The sequence below is a fragment of the Vipera ursinii genome, assembly GCF_947247035.1.
Source record: "Vipera ursinii genome assembly, chromosome: 2".
NCBI classification, from domain to species: domain Eukaryota; kingdom Metazoa; phylum Chordata; class Lepidosauria; order Squamata; family Viperidae; genus Vipera; species Vipera ursinii.
In genome coordinates, this window is record NC_139513.1 from 252,969,794 (window position 1) to 252,988,668 (window position 18,875).

An 18,875-nucleotide genomic window follows, 5' to 3' on the forward strand; every position below is an offset into this window, starting at 1 on the left:
CCATAGGAAATTCTATCGGTATTTTTTTTTTAAAAAATGAACACATACATAGCTTTATTTTCTTCTTATTTTCAAATTACAGATCGTGTTTTAATAAGCTCCATCCTACACGTGTCTCCTCTTTAGGGGAGAGATGGGAAGGAACGGTGCCAAGTCTCAGCAAATGGGAGCGGCCACGAAGTGGATTCTCGAGTTATTCCCACGACACGGTGGGGAGGGGAAAACCTTCCGACGCTTCCCACGTCAGTTAGGTCAGCGTTTCCCAACCTTAGGAACTTGAAGATGCGTGGACTTCAACTCCCAGAATTCCCCAGCCAGCATAGCTGGCTGGGGAATTCTGGGAGTTGAAGTCCACGCATCTTCAAGTTCCTAAGGTTGGGAAACGCTGAGTTAGGTACCCTATAAATAATTTAGCAATAAAGCTCAGGCCAGCCAGCGCTTCCTCAAACGCCGCGCCCCGCCATGAGGCTCTGGGGGGGGGGGTCAACGCAGCGGTGTGCGAGCAGGGCAGCCCCCCCCCCGCGCCCTCGCTCGGCACCCGCGCTGCCCCCTCAGAAGCCAAACGGCTTCTCGCGTTCTCCGGTTGCCTTGGATACCAGGCGGAGGTCTTTTTTTTTTCTTTTCCTACCGCCTTCGGCCGTTTGCCGCCATTCGGAGGAGCGCGTGCGGCCGAGAATCGGTTGCGGCGGGGTGGCATTTCGCCCTTTCTCTCTTCTTTCCCTCTCCGGTCTGAGCAGCCCCGACATGCGCCGAGCGAAGCCCCCGTGGGGCGGCTCGATGCTGCGCTGCGCGCTTAGCTGCCGCCAGTACTGGAGGACCGTAGGACAGCCGGAGGGGATCGTGTCGGAGCAGGACACGGACCATCATTTCGTGCATCGAAGCACCATTCCTACCATGCATTTCCAGCCCAGCTTGCCCAGGTTCCTCTGCCGTTCGCCAAGTTTCATGGAAAGGGGGAAAGGGGGGGGGAAGGAGTAAGCAGACTTAGATTACATCGAAAACATCCTTCCTTCTCCTCCCCCATTCTTGCAGTGTAGCTGGACCAGCCGATTGTAGGGAAAAGCACTTGGATGCCACATTTCTCATACAGTCTTTGTGAATGTAACCCAAACAGGACTATTTCAGCCTTTGGGGCCTCTTCCATAAAATAGCATCCCCCTTGCCATCAGAGGCAGAGCACCGGAGAGGGGGGCTTTGACAGAGGATAGCTTCTTTTTCTTTTTTTTTCTTTTTCTTGGTGGAGCAGTGGGCTAATGCCTCCTTAAGTAACACCAGCTGCCTGCAATTAGTGCAGGTTCGCATCCCACCAGGCTCAAGGTTGACTCAGCCTTCCATCCTTCCGAGGTAGGTCAAATGAGGACCCAGATTGTTGGGGGCAATTAAGCTGACTTTGTAATAATGCCGGGAAAGCCCTAATAAGCAGGCATATACATAGAATGAAGGCTATTGCTAAGCACATTTTATTTGTGCTTAGATTGTAAGCCGCCCTGAGTCTTCGGAGAAGGGCGGGATATAAATGGGATTAAAATAATAAATAAATAAATAAATAATGGATCTCTCCCGTCAAGTTTCCCCATACAAAGCCCAATCTCTTTCTGCCCTAACCATATTGTCGAAGCAAAAAATGTTTGTGTTCAGGTGTCCTCATCCAATAGTTCATAAATCCAGACAAAAATATTCTTCAAGGAACTTCCCCCAGAGAGTCCAATGGAGCTTTTGTTGGGAAGAGGAATTACGCAGTACAGTCTGCTGTGGGTTTTTTTTGTTGTTGTTGTTTTTGAGGAGAAATGGGATGAGAAAAATGATCTGAGAATGCCAGGTGCTGATATGTTGCCTGACGTGTCTGTACCTACCTTTGCAAATAGGTTATCTGAGCTAGTAGACATTTTAGTGACCAAGCAAGAAAGCTCTTATTTCACCAATCCATTTCAATGCAGCCTGCTACATATTGTACCTGGTGAAATACAGCGGCTGGAAATGTCGTGGTTTGCTTTCACCATTGCACTGATAGGGAAGCAATGAATATGCGTTTATCTAAAAGAGTACAAGATTTAGGAAAAAACTTCTGAAAATGGTTTTAGGTTTGAGACTGCATACATGTAATCCATGACTGTATGCTGAGTTGGAAAGATTACAAATACAAGAAAAGGAGGTTCAGTTTTAACCCAAAAGTGTTGTCCATAAAGGACTTGGAAGAATGCAGCCATTATATGATGACATGGGCAGAATTTCTTTTGTTCATCTCTAAACAACAAACTACTCAGCACAGACACTGGGAAAGTGGAGAGTGACAGTAGATTTTATTCACTATTTACATTTACAATAAGTTTTTTTTAATATAAAGTAAAGTTAAAATATTTTTTTAAAAATGACAAAAATGACTATAATAATGAAATGCAAAAGCAAGTTAAAAATTAGTAATAAAAAAGTTGATACCTGATTAGCTTAATAATATCAAGCAAAATTTAAACAACATTAAAAAGCCAGAATACTTTGGTAAGATATTTAATCTGTTATTATATATTTTATGGAATTAAATATTTTAAACATTTTAAATTTTTCATATTTTCTATGAAGAACTTCCTATTTTCTCTTAAAAGTAGAATAGTTAAATTCCACCCTATAAAACTGGAATAGTCTGAATGGGTTCAAAAATTAATTATCTGAAAGGGATCAAAATAATAAGCAAAAATTAGGAAAGCCTGATTTTTCTGCTTAGGTTTCTAATTATAAAAAAGTGAATTTATATAGAAAATTCTTCAAATCATTAAAAGTTGCTTCTAAAATAATTTTTATAAATGTTTGAAACAGTACTTTTGGAAGACAGTCACTTAAGAACAAATCTATCAAGTATGGAAATACTTAATTTAATAAAAGAAACTATATGTAGATCAGGGTTGAACTATGAAGTTCTTGTGCTCTCTGAGCATGGCTGTTTGCTTGCAGACATTTCATTACCCAAATAGACAATCTCCTCAGTGTGATTAAATATGGAATTTGCTTCCTGTTATAGAGTAGTTTTGCCTCATGGAGGTATGCTTTTTTCCTTGTTGTTAGTTGTGAAGTCGTGTCTCACCCCTCACAACCCCATGGATAACGTTCCTTCAGGCCTTTCTGTCCTCTACCATCTTCTGGAGTCTCTTTAAGCTCACGCCTACTGCTTCTGTGACTCCATCCAGCCACCTCATTCTCTGTCGTCCCCTTCTTCTATTGCCCTCAATCTTTCCCAGCATTAGGCTCTTCTCCAGTGACTCCTTCCTTCTCATTAGGTGGTTAAAGTATTTGAGTTTCAACTTCAGGATCTGGCCTTCTAAAGAGCAGTCAGGGTTGATCTCCTCTAGGACTGACCAGTTTGATGGCCTTGCAGTCCAAGGAACTCGCAGGAGTCTTCTCCAGCACCATAGTTCATAGGCCTCAATTCTTTGGTGCTCAGCCTTTCTTATGGTCCAGCTTTCACAGCCATACATTGCAACTGGGAAACCATAGCCTTGACTATACGCACTTTTGTTGGCAGGTGATGTCTCTGCTTTTTAGTATGCTGTCTAGATTTGCCATAGCTTTCCTTCCCAGGAGCAAGAGTCTTTTAATTTATTGGCTGCAGTCCCCATCTGTGGTGACCTTGGAGCCCAGGAAAATAAACTCTGTCACCATTTCTTCCCCATCTATTTGCCAGGAACTGAGAGGGCTGGATGCCATGATCTTGGTTTTCTTAATGTTGAGTTTCAACCCAACTTTTGTATTCTCCTTCTTCACCTGCATCAAGAGGCTCTTTAGTTCCTCTTTACTTTCTGCCATTAGAGTGGTATCATCTGCATATCTTAGGTTGTTGATATTTCTCCCAGCAATCTTAATTCCAACTTTTGATTCATCTAGCCCTGTCTTTCTCATGATGTGCTCTGCATATAAGTTGAATAGGCAGGGCAACAGTATACAGCAGTGGTGGCGAACCTATGGTACGGGTGCCAGAGGCAGCACTCAGAGCCCTCTCTGTGGGCACCCGTGCCATGCCCCGGAGGTGGCAACTGTCCCTCTTCAACCAGCCACCTGCTAATTCGCTGAGATCCCACATGGCTGAATGCATCCCGGCACAGCTGGTTTCTCTCTCCCCCATCCTGTCCCTCCTGGCCCCACATGTTCTCCTTTTCCCAGGCACAACCCACTGCATCACCTCCTCAGCTGTTGGCTGACTATCCATCTCGGAGGCGGCTTCTTTGAACTGCTGGCGATGGGCTGTGGAGCCCCAGAGTGCGCCTGTCGAGGGGCTGGCAGGCTGTGGCTATTGACAGACACTGTTGGCCCCCATGTGCTCGCTGGCCTCTGTGTGTGGGGGCCGATGGTGTCAGGCAGCAGCTGCCCCAGCCCTTGCCTTGCCCCATGGCAATGGCACCCCTACCTTGCCTCGCCTCACCCCACAGGATGAGTCTCCTGCCTACCGCCCTACCTGCGAGAGACCTCCTGGAGCTCCCCCAACTCTGCCCACCCCCACAGGTGTCCCTCCCCACGAGCAACGTTGAGGTGACCACACACACCTTGGCCACACCCACCTAATCTTCCATGACCACCACAGACACACCCACCAAGTGGGCCACACCCACCTGGCACCCAGCAATAAATAAATGGTTTTGGGTTGCAGTTTGGGCACTCAGTCTCTAAAAGGTTCGCCACCACTGGTATACAGCCTTGCCGGACTCCTTTCCCAATTATGAACCAATCAATAGTTCCGTGTCCAGTTCTCACTGTTGCTTCTTGACCCGCATATAGGTTTCTGAAGAGACAAATAAGATGGTCTTCCATCTTTTTTCCTTAGTAGTTCCTTGATTAGGGTATTGTTTTATGCTTTTCATCTATCACTGTTCTTTTGTGATTCTACCCTTTCTTGGTTAGGTCATTGAAGGTTCTCTTGATCTGATTGTTCAGTTTCTGTAATGAATGGTTTTTATGGGGATATAAGTTTCTTTGTCCTCCAGTAATTCTTTGGCTGTCTGTATGTATTGTGTTCTGTCTATGATAACCGTGGTTCATCCTTTGTTTGCTGTGTAAGAACATTATTCAGATGAGCATAAATGCATTGCAGCAACCTAGAAAATTTGGCATCCAATCCGTCAATTACTCATAAGCAAAATGCAGCATGGCCTAGTTATACTATAATATCAATCCTTAAACTGTGAGGCTCATGGTCATTGAATACTAAAATGCAAAAAAATAGTAATGCAAAAGGGTTTGCTGTGTTAGTTGTATAAAATAGCTATGGTGGATTAATCATGTGACAAATCCCCATTGCTGCTGCACAGAATCTGGCCACCTGCACTGTAATCAGAGTCTGTCCTTAAGCAACTAATGGAGATGAGCAGTGTCGGAATGGCCAGGATACCTTTGAATTATTGGGAGGATATTACAACACATATAATACAAATAAGTCTAACTTAATTATAAGACTCGTGTTATTAAATACTGCTTCAGTTTTGGAATAATTAGTAGGGAGAAAAACAGCTACTCATCCATATGGTTGTACTGAATGGATTACTTTGCTACATTTATTTTATTTTTATTTTTTTATTTTAATTCCATTTATATCCCGCCCTTCTCCGAAGACTCAGGGCGGCTTACAAGCTTAGCAGTAGCCTTCATATGCCTGCTTATTAGGGCTTTCACACACATCCCCAAGCGGCATTATTACAAAGTCAGCTTAATTGCCCCCAACAATCTGGGTCCTCATTTTACCTACCTCGGAAGGATGGAAGGCTGAGTCAACCTTGAGCCTGGTGGGATGCGAACCTGCACTAATTGCAGGCAGCTGGTGTTACTTAAGGAGGCATTAGCCCACTGCTCCACCAAGGCTCTGTAGATACATCTAGTCTGTATCTCTGTCTATCCTAGTTAGTGAAAACATCCAGGAAAGTGACTAGAGGCTAGGTTAAGGTAATCATCTATGAGCAAGGGATTGTTGCCATTCTCCTTGATGGAAGTAATATTATGCCCCTCAAAAAAAAGCTGTAAATAAATAACAGCTAAGTTCATAAATGAGATGAGAGGACTGATATTAAAAAGATAATTTATAATTTGTTAATGATATCTATTTTCAGGCTGCCAATTCCTAAGCTGGAGGACACTATCAATAGATACTTAGCTGCTCAGAAGCCACTATTGAATGATCAACAATACAGGTATAAGAAAAGACATTATATAATTGTATAATAAAAGAAAAGATATAGCAATTATATTTTTAAAAAATATAAATAGATCAAAATATACAAAATACTTGTTTCTCTGTAAATGATTGTATTTGGTACCTTAAACAGTCAACTCTTTGTTTTGTTAGTGTATTTTCTCTTGCTGGTTTCGCCTAGAGGAAAAATTATAGGGCAATGCTGAATTATTGTTTTACACACACACACACCAAAAAATTGCAGATACAGCCTTCAACATCTCTTGATTTACTGAGCAAAGTTATTGTCTGGAACTCTAGAGAGCTATTGATTAAATCAGTGGACTAAACAGCATATTTATACATAGCACTAGGTTAAAATTCTATAGAACTCTAGCTTATCACTTATGATCAATAAGAATGTATTGTTGCATCTTTCCCAATTGTTCCAACTTTGTTTGTTTCACTAGCAGGAAAGAGAATATAATTATAAACTAACTGTCTCCTCAACAATCTTAGAAACTTAATTATAGATACTGTTTCTGTAGTCTGGTTTCTAAGTAGAATGGAAGACCAGAAATTCTAGTTTACAGCCAAACAAAGTGATCAGGTAACGCTCTGCACGTGAACATAAGCCAAAATTCTTTGGACTATTGTTACATTGTTACCTATAAAATACAGGCAATATTAGGTAATTTTTCCATTGTGCCATTTTTTTTATTTTTCGGTGAAATCTTTGGCATGAGTGTATGTATATTAATCCACAGCAGTACCGTATAGCCTAAAGTGTGTAAATGTGTGTTTTTTTCCTTTTTCTGTTTGATTGTGTCTAATTCTTGGAAACTGCCTGGACAAATTCCTGCAGTTTTCTTAGCAAGGTTTTTTTTCAGTAGTGGTTTGCCATTGTCACTTTCTTAGGCCCAAGGTTAAGCAGCTGACTTTGTGCCTAAGAAAAGGACTACAACTCACAGTCTCCCAATTTCTAGCCTGATGCCTTTAAACAGCTATCCCCAACATTTTTTGGCATTAGGGACCAGTTTTGTGGAAGACAATTTTTCCAAAATCTTCTGAGGTTAGCTGGAAACACTGAAATCTTACAATACTGGACAATGTCATGGACTTTAATATGTTTGTTCCCACATGATTGTGCACAGCATCTGGAAAAGTTCCTGACCACTAACATATATAGAAAAAATATTTTATTATAATTAAATAATAAATTATAAATGTAGTTACAATTATACAATTATAATTTAAATGCCTATTTAAGTGCAGTAATAACCTTACAATACCATAATCCATTTGTAATTTCTAGACATACTGTAAAAATTGCTACAGAGTTTGGAAAAGGAGAGGGGAAGATCATACATCATGATCTTCTTGAACATGATCGGATTAATAATCATACAAGTTATATATCAGGTTTGTTTTTAATATTATTTAATATTATTTTGATTTGCTATCTATTTGTATTGAGCAAAAAAAATTGTCTTTGATGACCTGGCTTTATAAGAAAAGTATCTGTTTTGAAACTGTAGGTTTTTTATCCAAAGCTTAAAAAATAGATTATGCAATGGCATGTCCACTTATGATGAAGGAAATAGGAAGGTAAACTGTTTCATTGGAGTTTCATGGCCCATACTAATTTGATTGTCTCCTAGAGTAATTTAAAGGTCATCTGCAAGCAAGTAATTTGCACCTTTATCAGGCTCCTTAATGATTTACGGTATTTAGCCTCCAAGATCATGAGAAAGGGATCACAGAAGAAGAATGGACTATTTTTTAAAATCATTATCCTACCAAATACTAAGGAGGCTGACCCTACAGACTATCTCTTAAAAAATATTATCTTGAATGGAATATAATCACTTCTGAATTGGAGATTCACTGAAATCATATATGTTTTCATGTATGAACTCATGAAATTTAAGACTTTATTCAAACAGAAATATGAAATAATGTGTTATGATCAAAATATGCCTCTGTTAAATGTGTTAAATGAGGTAGGCTACTTTTGAAGTTCTGCTCATAAGCTGTGATGTTCATCTTATTTTCTATATCTCATTCACAAACTAAGAAGAATCATGTATGAAACACTATAGAAGTGAAAAACAGGTGAAAATCCATAATTTTCAGATTATTGTTTTATAAAAGCAAATTAAAATATTATCAGAATTTCTAGGATAATATTTGGGTGCAATATTGTTTAGAAATCTCAGTTAATTACTTTGAGAAATTTGCAAAAATAAGTCAAATACAAATAAATGAAATGAATAAAAATTAAAATGGTTTAAACATAACAATTTTAATTATTATTAGTTTTACTTAAAGTATTTCAGCAGGTAGTAGTACTTATCTAGCTTTCTCTGGGCTCAGAAGCTAAATAGGACTGAGGTGGTTAATATTTGGATGAGACTAACAGAGAGTACTATTGCCTCTCCATGAAATAATTTGTCCCATTCAACTGGGTGTTAGGGAAAGAAGTCGTGTTTAGGATTTGTTTTTTGTATTATTTTTTAATTGCATAGAATAAATTAAGTTCATTTAAGTTGCATTATTGTATGTTTGATTTGCACAATAAAATCCTATACAATAAGGTACATTGTGAGCGACAATTCATTGCATTGATATTCCGTGGAATATCTGACCATAAATCAGCATTTGTATGAAATGGTATATCTGAGATTATGTGTGTGTGTGTGTGTGTATTTCTGTCTTGATTCCTGTGCTTGCCTGCATTAGTCCCCGCAGTTATCTTGACAAGATTTCAGAAAAGGTTTGCTATTGCCTTCTTCCTAGGGCTGAGAGCCTTGGTGGAGCAGTGGGCTAATGCCTCCTTAAGTAACACCAGCTGCCTGCAATTAGTGCAGGTTCGCATCCCACCAGGCTCAAGGTTGACTCAGCCTTCCATCCTTCCGAGGTAGGTAAAATGAGGACCCAGATTGTCGGGGGCAATTAAGCTGACTTTGTAATAATGCCGGGAAAGCCCTAATAAGCAGGCATATACATAGAATGAAGGCTACTGCTAAGCTTGTAAGCCCCCCTGAGTCTTTGGAGAAGGGCGGGATATAAATGGAATTAAAATAAAATAAATAAATAAATAAATGATTGGCCCAAGATCACCAGCAGGAGTAAAGTGGCAAAAGTCAGCTGGGTGCAGCAAAGCCTATGAAGTGCAGGGTGGCAGGGGAAACTGGGGCTTTGCACAATGGTACTGGTGAGGCTTGAAGCAATATTTCTCAGGGGCAGGGCAGTGCTGGAGCTGAAGTAGCAGTCTGGAGGCGGTGACAGCTGGCTGAGCCCACTGAAGGCCATGGGCATCTACTTCAGCCCTGGTGCTGTCATTGTCAAGTGGCACTATGCAGGACAGCCAAAAGGGCATAGATTGGGGTCAGACAGTTGGCTGGAGGGAGTTGCAGAGCCTTTGCAGTCGTAAGCACTGGGGCAGTTTCACAGAGATACAATAATGCTTATATATTCCAGTCAAATTAATTGCCTTTCAACTACTGTATATCCAGATTAATTGTATTTTATTAATGCCAGCTTGTAAGTAAAGTAGAAAAGTTGCTTCCCATTGGTCATATTGATACACCAATAGCAATAATGCCATCTAGTAATAACACAGAACTTAAGAATAGCTTTGCATTTGTTATCAATTTGAAGAGCTTTTGATCTGAACTCAGAATCATTCTGGGAAGATTGTAGTACAGATAGATGTTTGGGTAGAACTAACTAGAGTAACAAATTATGTTAACTTGAATGCCAGATTAAGGAAACATACAAATGTGAAGACGTGCCATTTTTATTTGATTGATTTAAAAATAACAATATTATATGGCATTAGTTTGAAATTAATCCGTTTTTCACAAGATGTTTAAATACAATTAAAGAAAAATAATATATCAATTTAATTGAAGGTATTTCTAGTGTGGATAGTTCTTCCAGAATTATGCCTGAGAAATTAAGGTTGTGCTAGAATCTTAATTGTTTATAAGAAATAAATGAATTGATTAAATCCAGTGAAAAAATAGAAATAGAATGCTGTATTGGTGCTATGATTAACAAACTATATTCAGGAGATGCTGGCGGATCATATGCCATACATCAATTACACGGGACAAAAAGCCAAACTGAAGAGCTCAGTAAAAAAAATCTAAATATTATGCATTCACTAGATTCCTTAGCTTCTTTATCTCTAACTTCACAGATCATAACTAAAAGCATACTCAGACACATATATTAAAGATATTTGTCTTTTTAAAATTGTATATTAAGAAAGGCTGATGTTTTACAGGAAGTTACAAAAATAAATGCAACTTTTCTGGTATTTTAAAAAAAATGAAGAATGAAGCAGATTTGAAGGGACCTATTTGATTTTCTATAATACATTTGTTCAAAGTGCAGTCTTCCAAGTTTCTATATCAAACATTTAACTGTATATTGTTAACTGAATTGTTTTTATTTTTGTAGGACCCTGGTATGACATGTATCTTTCTTCGAGGGATCCAGTTGTTTTCAACTACAACCCTTTCATTTCTTTAAATCCTGATCCCAAACCTGGATACAATAATCAAGTAGTTAGAGCAACCAATCTTGTTGTTTCAGCATTAAAGTTTCTTAACACCTTGAAGAATGACTATTTACGGCCAGACATATATTATGTAAACCGCAAATGGGGTCAAAGTAAAATGTTCAAACACTTCATCCGCGCTCTTCCACCTACTCTATCCTGGTATGGAGCATATTTAGTGAATGCTTATCCTTTAGACATGTCACAGTATAAATCTCTCTTCAATAGTACTAGGATACCTAATTTAAGTAAGGATACATTATTTACAAGTGAATTTGCAAGACATTTGTTGGTGATGAGAAATGGTCATCTTTATGTTTTTGAAGTACTGGATCCTTTTGGCAACATTCTACATCCATCTGAAATTCAAGCTCATTTAGCACAAATAATATTTGATGCTGATCGCTTGCCTAGATATGAACTTTCATGTCTCACAACTGAAGAAAGAAATACTTGGGCAAATGTAAGGCAGCAACTTGTCCAAAATGGTAATGAAGAATATTTGAAGAAAATTGACAGTTCGGTCTTCTGCCTTTGTTTAGATAATGCTTCCCCGCAAGATGAAATTGAAATCACTCATTGTTTTCTTCATGGATATGGTTTTAATCGCTGGTTTGACAAATCCTTTAGTCTGATTGTCACTAGTGATGGAAATGCAGGAATAAATTTTGAACACTCTTGGGGCGATGGTGTTGCAATTCTGCGTTTCATTAATGAAGTCTATAGAGACAGTACAGAGCATCCAGCTCTTCTGCCAGGATCCAGTCCAGCTTTATTTGTTACAGCTTGTGACAAGCTTGAATTTAATTTGAATCATTCAATAACATCTGCAATAAATGCTGCACGTAAGAAATTTGATGAAACATTGAAAAAGTTTTGCGTAAAATCATTTAGGTATGAAAAATATGGGAAAGATTATATAGTGAATAAAAACTTGAGTCCAGATGCTATTTTTCAACTTGCTTGTCAAATGGCTGTCTATCATCAGTATGGAAAGTTTCTTCCTTCTTATGAAGCATGTAGTACTGCAGCTTTTAAACATGGTCGCACTGAAACAATTCGACCAACATCTGTGTACACTAAAAGGTGTACAGATGCATTTATTGCTGAACGAGGAAAGCATAGCATTCAAGATATGAGAAATATGATTGAAGAATGTTCGAAGTACCATAAACGCTTGCAATTGGAAGCTACATTAGGTTAGGTCTTTTCAATACTTAGTTATTTGTTTTACCTAAGTCTTGTGATAAAGTCTAGTAATGATACTTATGTGGACTGTCAAATAACTTTATATGTCTTTTAACATAGAATATGAAAAGAATGGGGTTTCTGTTGTGGGAAGTACTTTATGGAAAGGATAGTTAGAAATTTTCACATAGTTTAACTACCATAGTTCCTAGTTCTAACTTTGTTATAGCTATGGTATGAAGTTATAGAGAGGTATAGAATGTAGCAACATTTTTTTAAACTTTAATTCTTTCATTTATATCTGTCTTCTAAGTAACTCAAGTCATTATGCTTCCTAATTGAATGGGGATTTGAATCCTACTCTTCCCATCTCTAATCCAATACCACTGCTATACTATATAGGGTTTTTTAATTATTGGAAGAAAAATGCTATTTTTGCAAACTGTTAAAGGATACATCTTTTTGTTTCCTTCTGAGTACTATGAAAATGGATTGCTAGATATTGCCTTATTCAATATTTTTTTACAACTTCTACAATGCTGGGATTTCCTGATGATCCCGATACAAGCACTAATTAAATCTGATTGTCAATTTTTTTCCCATATCAGTCAAGAAACTACCATAGCTTTCATCAAGAATTGAGCTTGACTTGAGGACTATTTTGCTTTTTAATTATATTAACCAATATTTACTAAAGGTAGTTTGTGTTTAGCAACTCTTCATAGTTACAGCAATGATGAAGAAATAAATTTATGATCATCTTGCATTTACAACCTTCAAAGGTCTGTAAAGACCAAAATAAAATAATAAGTACAGTTAGCAACTGCTTCACTTAACAACCAAGTGGTTATTAAACTGGGACTACCAATAGCATCTATTTAAATGAGAGAATATCATCCATCCAAATGGAAGATAGTTAGGGCACAAAATATTTTGAAAGGGTGTGTGTGATTATTTTTTATTAAATTAAAGTTATTTGTATTAGAGAAACACTTTGGGGGGGGGAACAGCAATAACCAAACATTGAATTACAGTTCTATATGGGAATCATACAATAGAAGAAAGGAAATCACTTATAAGCACCGTATAAACTGAATAATATCTGGATCATCCCATATTCTCCAGAATTGTATATTTATATACATTCTTTATCCTCCAAAAATTATGTGGGATTTTGGCTTGGGATTATTATAATTACAAAGAAAAAAAATGCTCTTTTCTTTAATTTAGTAACTATTATATCAATAGAGCCCCTGTCCTGTGAAACACCTTTCTTCCTGGAATCAGGCAGGCCTTCACCATTTCAGCCTTCTGGGAGGACCTAGCTTTTCCTCCGGGAATAGGATAGAGGTAAAGTTGAAGCCCAAAGATTGTGAAGATTGAAGATGATGGATCAGGCATTAGGTATGATGGATCAGGCATTAGGTAATAATACTAGTTCTTCATTATTGTGGTCTCTGTGCAAAAGGCATAGGTATTTTGTGTTTGCACTGAAACTCCATCTGGAAGCTTCTTTAACTGAGATTTTAGCAGGAAGTGAATCCGTATAGTTCATGCTCCTAGACCAGGGGTCGGCAACCTCGGCTCTTTTATGACTCGTGGACTTCAACTCCCAGAATTCCTGAGCCAGCTATGCTGGCTCAGGAATTCTGGGAGTTGAAGTCCACGAGTCATAAAAGAGCCGAGGTTGCCGACCCCTGTCCTAGACCAAAGGTAACAAACATTGGTCCACCAATGCCTCTCAGGGGCCCCAAAGCACTCCTAATTGGGTAAACATAACCAGAACTAAGGATTTTGCCTTCTCCCACTCCCTTTTGGAATTTGGGGAAGTAAGGAGCAAATAGAAAGAACCTCATTACTTAAATGGAGCGATAAGCTGCACTGATACAAGCAATTTCTTTTCAGAGAGAATCAAATCAAATGTTATACTATTCCTCTGCTTTTTCCATTCTGTCTATCAGTAAGTCAAGCCAACTGCTCGTTTCTAAGCCAACTAAAACTACATTTGCTAAGGGATAAAACAGCCTGATCCTTTTTTACCAGTTCCATTTGCCATTGTAGATCATTCCAAGGGTATAGAACCTCACTAGGATTGAAGTAGCCTTTTTGGATAAACTGATGTGATCGTCTGAACAAATCACCCTGTACACACTTGACAATCTTTGCCCTAACACACTGCCATCTGTTCAAGATAACTACCAGCTCCATTCAGAGAACCTAATCTCCAGAATCCCATCTGTCTTATTTTGTGGTACCAGCTGAATTAGATTTATTTAATATAATCTCCATTGGCTATTACTTTGGTATATTGCCCATGCCCAAAGCCCTTAGTTTTCAAGTAGCACAGCCAGCTTTTCATGCTGATACTCTGAAATGTTTGTTCATCTGAAGCTTATATACGTAGGACAACACCAGTCTTTTCAGACTTTTTCCATTTAGTTAAGGATTTGCAGCAAATCCAGCTTCCAAAGAAATAAAGAAATTTGGATTCCAAATGATCAAGCATGCTACGTTTTTCTCTTGGAGAAAATAGTTTCTTTTCTGTCTTATTTAGCATGCCACAAAAAGGAGCTTGGTATCATTTTACTCCCAAGGGCTCTGCAGCTTTCCAAACAACAAATGAGCATTGACTGCACCTCTACATTCCTGATAGAGGTCATTCGATTTGAACCTATGCTTGGCCATCACAGAGTTTTCATAGGTTCAAAATTGACTAGAAGGCCTACTCTGCCAGGACGCAGGCAGTTACCAGATTACAAAGGATTTAAAAACATTACTAGTGAATAGGTATACATCCAATTAACTCTTCATCCTCAGTTTCACCTTTGGTACTCTGGTGCTGGGTCACACAGACTTTGGTGGCATATTGTAAGAGCAATATAGAAGCATGGGGGTGCCCCATGATGTATCTTTTAACATAGTGATTGTATCGGATGATCCTTTCTTTCATTTCAGGCTCCCTCACTATCTAAAGCCTTACAGGGTATTCCATTGGATATTTCAGTATTGACTAGAGTGATTATAATTATCCAACAGCAGGGAACACACAAATATGTCTGTCGTACTCTCTGCCAGTCCAACCATCTGATTGTTCTCTTGTAGGAAAAACCTCAAGTTCCAATCAAGCCTATTCTACCATTCCATCTAAGACTTATTTTTATTACTGAGTAGCAAAGCCAAAAGGAGAGGAGCAATTAATACTACATCTTAATGGTCACCAGATAAATTCAAGCTTTGAAATTTAGCCAAATGAGATTGTAAAACAAGTTTCTCCTTTCCTACCTACGGGATTTATTTGCTTTGTAGATCATGAATATAATAAAGATGTTTGCTTCCAACTAGCCTTTCGCTCATCCCACTAGAAGCATCTGTTTTACACTGCAGGAGTGCTTGTCTCCAGTTTCAGGTGCTCTCCAGCAAATGCAGACTGGTAGCACATCTCCACCTCTTGGACATTCAAATTTACATTGATCACTGGCTTATAGCTTCATTATCTCATCTATTGTTAAACAAAAAACAGGTCCAATGTACTCAGTGAAAATAGAATGGGACTCATGGTTTAAACAGCAAAGGTTTTCTGATCCCTTCTTTAGTTTGACTGTGTATAGTGGCATCTAGTTGGACTTTCAGGTAGTATGCGCTTTCTAGACTCATCACTAAGCCATTTGTCTTTTACCTTTCACCCATAGCACAGGTCAACATTCTCAGATTTGGCTTCTGCTATTCAGTGCTTGCTCAGATTCATGGTGTCAATCATTTTGGTTGTATAACACACTAGACTTTGGAGGCAAATACTGAAAAGGTTGTACTTCATTCTGTTCTATGGTCATGAACACGCCCCCCCCCAATGTCATTAATTTTCAGCCAGTTGCCTCTATCCTACTCCAGTGCACAAAGTTCAGTTGATAGGGAAACACCGGCAATAAAATTATTTATAATAGCTCTGAATATTCACTGTGATTGCTGTTGTAGTCAAGAGAAAAATGTTTTCCTAGAAATCTGATGAAATCCTACCCTTACTGAATTCTAAAGATCATCAGTTATCTTTTGATGTACTTCACCAAAATGCTTTCAGAATCTAGCAACAAAAAGATACTCCACTCTTTCTCTATTGAATTTATTTCAGGGTTCAACTTCTACAGTTACACATTCTCTTAATTTTGAATATTGGAAGGGCACGATCCCTTCATTTGGGACTCTTCCATGAACAAGACTTGTAAAAAGGATGTGATGGAATTTCTTCTAAAACATATGACTTTTTAAACACTACTTCCATGTCAGAAACAGCCTAATGTTTCATCTTATGTCTCCCTGAAAGTCAGTGGCACAATGGAATCTTTCTATCATGCACTCCTAACTCACAAGGAAGCCATTCAGCCACTGGCCACTAAAAATCTCTCTCTCTTTAAATTAGGTTTCTTTGTAATAGTTATGTCAGCTTACCCATGAGTTGTATGTTCTTAGAGCAGATTCACTCCATTTCTGTAATTACATCTTGGTAAGATGATACTGCAAATGGATTGGATATTCTTTTCCAAAAATGAGCTGGAATTACCTTTTAAATAAGCTAGTAATGCACTCTTGTTGCACTCTTCTCTCCATCCCAAGAACACTCTTTTTTCACTGGATGTTCAGTGATCCATGACATTTTGTTTAGGCAACATCAAGGAGTTCTGTTCTTCTCTGCCTTTAATTTTTTCTTTACAATATTATACAATCTGGTATAAATCCCTCATTGCTTTATATTATTGGTTGGCTTATCTCACACCATCTGCTGCTTCTCTATGGTGTGAGAAATGCCAACAGTTCTTTCTCATGGGATTTGGTTGGACCTCTATAAAAAAACTATTTGGTCCAACCAGCTGACATTTGTAAGACGCTATCAAGTAGACTTTTAGCAAGAGTAAATGCAAACTGTGGCTTAGCAGAATTATCCTCTGTGCTTTCTTAACTGTAATACTTGACCCACAGCCTTCAAGATTCTCTTACTTATTATCTATATATGTGCTGCCCAGAGACCATAATGAAGAATAGATTGCTTAACTGTAACTATAGTTCTTTGTCTTGTCATCCATGGATTTACTCAGCCACAATTTTCCTTGCTACAGGTGCCTGCCTTGGTAGGTATTCCTGATTTCTGAACTGAAATGACAGTCTCTTGAGAACTGAGGGGAATGCAGGAGTTTCTTCTAGGAGCATGCACAGTAGGGATACACTTTCTGCCAGAAATCCCACCTACGGAAGATTTCTGGTTGAGCTTTGTGCAGGCACAGAACCCATGTATTTGTTGGACAGATGATCACTCAAACAACCATAGTTACAGGTAAGCAGCTAAATTTCAAGTTGCCATTTGTTTGTAGAGTTGGTTTTTGAAAGTTTGGTGAAAAACAGATAAAAAGATATTTTCATAAGTATCCTGTATTCCTTCTGACAAAATTAGGGCTGGTGTTAGTGTGTATGTCTCTCTCTGTGTGTGTCTCTGCATGTCACTGCCAATTAGGATCCCATTAAAAATTCTGAAGTTATCAGATTGTTTTTATTGTCATTTATAAATGCTATTTGGTATTTTAAATAATATGGAAGTATTGTATAACAGGGAAGATGAAAAAGTAAATAGAAAACAGAATGAGGAAAAAGTTTGTGAGAAAAAAATAGATAAAATAATAACATAAAATACTAAAAGCAGAAAGCAGATTCACCGTACTGATAATACAGTACTTAACTGTAATTTATTCTATAAGCCACAAATATTTGGATTTATATACCCACATATTAAATCGTAGCCCAAGTTATATAAAGCCCAATGGCTAGATTCATGCAACAACTTAAGCAAAACAAATTAGTTCATGTCTTAGTGTACTGTAAAACTATTCAGTCTCTCTTTGGAGAGTTATAATATTTATAATTTAATATGATAAAGTAGGAGGAGTTGTTTCCTTGCACAGCTACTGGAAATCAGAAATCATATAAAGGACCAAACCTAATCAGATCCCATAGTCAACCAAATACAAAGCATTCTGAATTCTATTACTTCAGTGCAAGAAATGTTTATTATGTCCAGAGTTTGTTGGTATTAATGAGTCTTCAGAGCAAATATATATATGGTCAGATGCTGCTTGATTTCATCATGTTCTGTACATATCTATAATGTGTTCATAGTATAATGATCCTACTCACTTTTTATATTCAATGAATCTGCCTTTTTTTTTAATCCAGGTCAAGGATTTGATCGCCACTTATTTGCTTTGAAGTACCTTGTCCAGTGCAGAGGTGGAACTATTCCTGATATTTATCAAGATCCAGCCTATAAAAACATAAACCACATTAACATTTCAACCAGTACACTAAGCACTCCAGCAGTTAATCATGGTGGATTTGGACCAGTAGTGCCAGATGGTTTTGGGATTGGATATAATGTGTTTGAGACCTGGGTAGGATGTGTCATTACTAGCTATTTGGAACAGGAATTAGATGAACATCTGAGATGTCTTCGGTGCACACTAGATGATATATTTGAAGTCTTAGAAGAAGGACAACTTAAATAGTATTAAAATATTTTGAATTGACTACATAACGATTCAAAAATAGCTGATATTTAAATAATGCATATATTACTATGAAATGTAATAGTAGATTAGCACAACAAAGCTGTTCAAAATGTGTTCAAAATGAACAGTTTAAATCTTAAAGCAATGTTAATTACATAATAATACTTAAATCTTTGTTCTCAATTATATTCTGTAACTTCTCTTTTTTAAAAAATTAAAAATATACCAATATTTTCAATGAATTTTATTGATTTTCTGGAGCTTTATGTGCCTAATAAATCAAAATTTGCTGAAGAGTATAAAATATTGGAATTCCAAAAACCGGCAAAAGTAAACTGCTATGTAAATTATTTATTAGATGTATTTTATTTGACAAAGCCAATGCACAATGGATTTTAAAAAATAAAATGTTGAGGTGATATTT

At 37.8% G+C, this 18,875-nt stretch overlaps 2 protein-coding genes across 4 annotated transcripts in view; one reads left to right on the plus strand and one right to left on the minus strand.

The window, feature by feature from the left end:
* Window positions 1-18,875, minus strand: part of RHOBTB3 (Rho related BTB domain containing 3) — a 70,404-nt gene that overhangs the window by 39,157 nt on the left and 12,372 nt on the right. For 2 of the 3 annotated variants that reach the window (XM_083354567.1, XM_083354568.1), the window contains exons 2-3: window positions 18,081-18,207; window positions 6,291-6,343 (exon numbers count right to left, since the gene is read on the minus strand). The gene's annotated coding sequence lies outside the window, so the exon portion shown is untranslated. Of the gene's footprint in view, window positions 1-6,290; window positions 6,344-18,080; window positions 18,208-18,875 lie in introns of those variants that run through there. The other variant, XM_083354570.1, reaches the window with a different exon arrangement.
* Window positions 439-18,448, plus strand: LOC310634970 (carnitine O-palmitoyltransferase 2, mitochondrial-like; the record flags this gene model as incomplete). Its single annotated transcript, XM_083353506.1, has 5 exons — window positions 439-920; window positions 6,084-6,164; window positions 7,461-7,567; window positions 10,616-11,914; window positions 18,120-18,448. Exons 1-5 carry the CDS (start codon window positions 463-465, stop codon window positions 18,446-18,448), a joined length of 2,274 nt encoding a protein of 757 aa, XP_083209632.1. The 5' UTR covers window positions 439-462.